The sequence below is a fragment of the Mesoplodon densirostris genome, chromosome 20 (genome assembly GCF_025265405.1).
Source record: "Mesoplodon densirostris isolate mMesDen1 chromosome 20, mMesDen1 primary haplotype, whole genome shotgun sequence".
Classification (NCBI taxonomy): domain Eukaryota; kingdom Metazoa; phylum Chordata; class Mammalia; order Artiodactyla; family Ziphiidae; genus Mesoplodon; species Mesoplodon densirostris.
This window is the reverse complement of record NC_082680.1, coordinates 30927039-30932564: the sequence shown is the minus strand read 5'-3', so window position 1 is coordinate 30932564 and position 5526 is coordinate 30927039. Positions and strand designations below refer to the sequence as shown.

Genomic DNA, 5526 nt, shown 5'->3' with positions numbered 1-5526 from the left:
TTCTATCACGGATCTCACTGTATTCATTTTAAAACCTTCTCTCGCTCCTCTGACAAGGAGACTAGAGATTTATTCTGTCCATGGCAGCCCACACGTGGGTGCTTACTACATTTCTGTTGCACAAATGGAGAAGGTAGAGACCCTGATTCCACTCTACAACTCCCTGTGTGTGACAAAGGGGGTCAATAAAATTACATGTCATTCCGGGAAGCCCTTGTGTGGAATTTGGAAGGGTAGATGAGGCGCTTTGAAAGGGCATGCGATTCCTAGACCACAGCTTAATGATTTGTTTGTTAGGAAGGCTCTCCAAGGGAACAGCAGTCACATTCTCTGACTACCCTCGGACAATGGGAAAAAATATCAGGCAGTCACATATCCCAGGCCCCTTTCTCGGTAAATCTCATCTGTCAGCGATTCCTATGGGTACGAACCCTCCTTTGCTGGGCCAGGGCTGGGAACTGAGAAGGTCTACACTGAGTGAATAAAACCATGAATCCACAGTTTCTAACTTCCCCCAGTGAGCAAACCCAGACCCAAAGCCTTGACTGTCGACTCAGAAGAAAACTTAGATGTGATCTTTTGTTCCAAGGTGCTAACCCAGGTGTTATGTTAACTGCAGACTAGAAAGGCTATATCTGAGAAATCTCTGATACAATTAAAATGATTGAGAAGCTTTCCGCATGAAGTGCAAGTGCCAAATAAATAGACAAATAGACACAGATCAGATAAAAAGGATTTCTCAGAGGGCTTGCTTTCCTGTCTTTCTTACTAGCATATAAGTAATTGTCACTTCAAAGGATAAAAGAGAAGTTTAGTTCCTCCTAGAGGAGCAGTCTAACCTAGTGGTTCGGAATGAAAGCTCTCTGGGTTTGATTCCTGCCTTCATTAGCTGTGTGTTATTGAGAAAGTTACTGCACCTCTCTGTGCTTCAGTTTCATTACTCTACATACATAGGCACATGCATGCACACGCATGCTTTTATATCACGGTACTAATGAAGTGATTTAATACACACAAAAAAAAACCACGTAGAAAGTTGTCTGGTGAATAGTAAGCACTTAGTGAAAGTTAGTTGTTATTATTATGATCCTAATGATAGAAAAATATTAATGAGCTATTTCACCTTTGTTGCTTTTATTTCTTCTATTATAATGAGATGTCTTGAGATATATTCAGTCGTCCTTGTGCCGTAGAAGGATTTCTGAACAGAACTAATCCTACCTGTTCTAATGATGGATCCTTTCACCTCACATTAAATAATAAAAATATCACCAAGTTAAAAATCATCCTTGTGCATTGATTCCAACTTCTGTTCTCCATGAAGGAGAAGGATGCCATGCTTGTGTAATAATCTACAGAAAGAATTATTATTCTCCACACCATTATGGATCATATCCCAACTGCTTTTTTTTTTTTTTTTTTTTTTTTTTTTTGCGGTACGTGGGCCTCTCACTGTTGTGGCCTCTCCCGTTGCGGAGCACAGGCTCCGGACGCGCAGGCTCAGCGGCCATGGCTCACGGGCCCAGCCACTCCATGGCATGTGGGATCTTCCCAGACTGGGGCACGAACCCGTGTCCCCTGCATCGGCAGGCGGACTCTCAACCACTGCGCCACCAGGGAAGCCCTCCCAACTGCTTTTTAATTTGTTCCCCATGTTATGGTCCTGCAGTCAAAAAATAATAATAATATCCTGCAAGAAAACTAAGTTAATACATGCTTATGTGAAAAGTGGGTAAGATACGCATTGGACTCTATTGAAAACAACAGAGGCAGAGAATATCGTTACGAGGATGTATAATAAACTCAACCTTTGAATGATGTTCAGCTTCTGAGATGTGTTTAAAGTCTTGGAGTGGAAGATAAGTGGAACATGTTCACTGAAATTGTGGAGTATGATAACTTCTCTGGAGGGCTAACTTACTAAATTTCCTTCCCAAGCAGTTTATCACTGTCTTTGGGGCACCCTAGATAGACAGAGAAAATGTGTCACTGACAGGCCCTATCAGAGGTAGGAAGCTTATTCATTTCCAAAGCCTTCACTTTGATGATCCTCAAATACCATCACTAGCCAAGCCTTCCACCTGTCAGGGCTCCTTCTTTTTTGTTCTTAACTTATTTTGGTTTCATGGATGTCTTTGCAAATCTGATGGAAATTAGAAATACTCCTCCAGGAAAAATGCATACACACACAATTTTGCATATTGATCTGTGTTTTTTATGGATGCTGTCATGTAAAAAAAATCCTTTTTAAATGGAATGATTTATATTATCTTCAGTACATGAATCAATTAACATTTGAAAACAGACTTGACTACTTAATTTCTTTTTTAAAAAATATATTATTGAAAAACCTGACTTATAACTCTCCCCAAAGATTTCAGATCTTTCACTTTTGTTTTACTATGATCAGCAGTTTCAAAAACCTTTGTAGATGCTTCTGAAACACTTAATATCTAGGGAAATTTTAAAATTTATTTCTGCTAGGAAAGTGCAGCAGGCATTGCTATATACCTTCTTAGAAATATTTTATTATAATTTTATGAGGAAATAAGCAAAGAGACTGTAATGTTATTCCCATATTGGTTTATATTAAATAAACATTGATAAGCCACAAAATCTTGATTGTAATTCAGACTCTGACCCTCAGATATATTGTTTTGGGAGAAATAAATGTACACAGCTACCATAACCACAGAGGAAAAATTTCAAAAATATGGAGAGAAAAACCTTTTGAAACTCACCCTCTATGGATACATAAACAACAATACTGATGAGCCACTCTATGAATTTCTATGCCTGTATCTTATATTTTAAAGTTGGAACAGAGAAACTTCCTAGATACTTGATGTAAGAATTTGCTTTGAATAAGGTGACAATGCAAAGCTACTTTAAAAGCACCTCTTACTCTTAGAGTAAAATCCTTAGAAAAGCTTATAAAAGTTTATAATAATAAAAATTACCATCTTATTTTTCCTTTGAGACCAATCATCACACACCAAGAGCAGCTAAGTTTATAATAATTTATTAAGGTTGCATATTATTTGTCATGAATAATAAATTATAGAAACCATAGCATCTTTATAAACTATTAAGTGTATCATATTCACTTCCTAATGCTTATTGCAGTAACTGTAAGACATTTAGATTATATTTTAGCATTAGTTAGAAGATTAGAAAAAACTATAAAATTTGTTCACAGTACTTCGGATTTATGAAGGACCCTATTATTTTAACTTTTGGGCAAGCAGTTTGAAATGCATAAAAACCCCTTACAAACCAGAAGGTGGCATACGGTTTCACTGAGCTGCTGAAAATAATGCAGTTCCTTGAATTTGTACTTACACCCATGTGGTGCACTTTTTAAGGCATTGTAATAAATGCAAATAAATAATCAATTACTGATCTCTAAAAAAAAAAATATCTACCAATAGACAACATTGAAGCTTGGCAACACTTTGAACATTCAAATAAAAAATTCAGTAAACAATTGCAGCATGGAATTCTCTCTCCTGTTCCCCATCTTCCTCCCCCTACCCAGTTTGGTTAAGGAAAAAAAGTTCAGGTTGAGTTTAAGTCCTAGGGCCTGACAGGGAGACCCTGGCCTCCATCCGTCCCCAGACTTCTGTTATCTTCAGTTTCAGTTCTCATTATGTCTGTCCAGACTCTCCCCTGACATCAGCATCGGGTCCTTGTCCGCAGGGGGAGTTTTCCAGTCCTTGCTGAAAGCATTTCCTTCTCCACTGTAACAGCACAGGCGTGAAATTAGTTGGAGTCTTTGTAACAAGTTCGTTCTGTTCCTATGGAAGAGAAACTTACAAGGCAGCAACAAGATGCTGTGCGCGTTGAGTTTCATAGACTCGCTTGGTCTTTAAATGTCCGTTCTTGGCTAATGTCCTTATCCATCCTCTGGTCCTCAGTGAACTTTGATGGAATATTTCCGCAATTTCAGAAACTGGAAAAGCTTGTCTTTCGTCCTCTTCTTCAGAGCCATCAGGGCTCGTGTTTTCTCCTCCAAATCTTGATCTATGGCAAAAATGATCTTAGCTCTCTCCTCTGCTTTCTTGTCCCCAGAGTTTTTGAAGAGCCTCTGTAATGCTTCTTGGTCTATGTTTTCAAAGATGTTGCCCACGGCTTTCTTACGTGAGGCTGTGTCGAAGTGGTAGCCGTGGATGGACGGGCTTACTCGCAATGAGGTGGACATGCTTCTGGCCGGGTGGCTTGGCTTGGCTTTCATCGATGTGTGAATCTTTGGGAATTCAGCTCCCGGGCTCTCCAGAGAGTCTGTAGCAAAATCATTCCGGGACTGCTATTTAAAGTGTGAACAAAAGCTCCAGGCTCAGATTACACTGGTGACATCAGAGTGATCTCAAGGAAGCATAATCACGGACAGGTTTAACAGTTGAGTTGCCAATATCCTGTTCTTGTGCTAAATGTTACTAAAAGCTGTGTTCAGTGATAGGGCAGGAAAGGGGGGGATTTCTTTTTACCACATCTGTGGCAATAGAGTTATAGACTTGGACCCTTCTATAGGAAAAAAAAAAAAAAAAAAGCTGAAACCAGGACAGCATGAAGAGGCAAACAAGGTGGCTTAGACTCTCAAATCTTTCCAGACAACAGCCAAAGCCCAGCCACCAGAAAGTTTTAATTCCCAGAGAAGTTATTAAAGTGCAGTCCCAACATTTGGCAGCCCACGCCAGTGGCCTGTGGACATCTCTAGCCAGGGCAACCCCGAAGCTATTGAGAGAAAGCTTAAGCATCAAGGACCTTGATTTGGAGTATGTCTGCTGTAGAAGGGGGGTCAGACACTACAAAACGCTGATGTGACACAGCCTGAGTCCGTGACCATTCAGAGCCTGCGTCCAAGAGCAAGTCTGCAATTGCTGAATAAAATGTTCATTTAATAATAATCATAGCAATAGACAGTGTCTCCTTAGGCGTGTGTATATATCAACGACAATGTCAAAAAAAAGCCGGAGGAAGAGTTAAAAGGTGCTTTTATGTACATAGCACTCAAAAGGGATGAGTTGACTTTTTCCTCTCATATTTATTTTGGCATCAGTCAGACACAGTCAGAACAATACTTCCTTTGGAAGAATTTAAATTCATTCTTTCTACCTTCCACAATATCCAGCCAGCCACTGTCCCCACTGGTGTATAGAACACTTACAGTCCACCAAGGTTCAATGTCAGCTTCAAAGGGCTCCAGAGACTTCTCTTCAGGGACCTTCTGCAGGGTCCTGGCACTCTCAGAAACAGTGCTGGCCTTTGTTTTCCTCTCATCTAGTCATCTAGAAAAGTGCACAAAGGGAGAGCTTGTAGACAAGGTACCTCACTAGAGAAATGAGTTAGAGGCTCTTCTCATATATTCATTCATTCACTCGTTGATTCAATCAGTATTTATTCAAGGTCGACTTTTAGCTGGAACTTTTCTAGGCATTGGAAATATAACAGGAAACCACACTAAACCAGATAAAAAACAAAACACCCCTACCTTACCTTTGTGGAGTTTACATGCAGCTGGGAAAT

The 5526-nt window shown here is 39.8% G+C and overlaps 1 protein-coding gene across 1 annotated transcript; it reads right to left on the bottom strand.

Moving 5' to 3' along the window:
* Positions 1 to 3009: 3009 nt before the first annotated feature.
* Positions 3010 to 4293, bottom strand: TCIM (transcriptional and immune response regulator). Its single transcript, XM_060085998.1, has one exon. It carries the CDS (start codon positions 4232 to 4234, stop codon positions 3914 to 3916), a length of 321 nt encoding a protein of 106 aa, XP_059941981.1. The 5' UTR covers positions 4235 to 4293; the 3' UTR covers positions 3010 to 3913.
* Between the last annotated feature and the right edge of the window lie 1233 nt (positions 4294 to 5526).

Coding starts and splice junctions, on each gene's coding strand:
- TCIM (XM_060085998.1), bottom strand. CDS start 4,234: ATGAAAGCCAAGCCAAGCCACCCGGCCAGAAGCATGTCCACCTCATTG.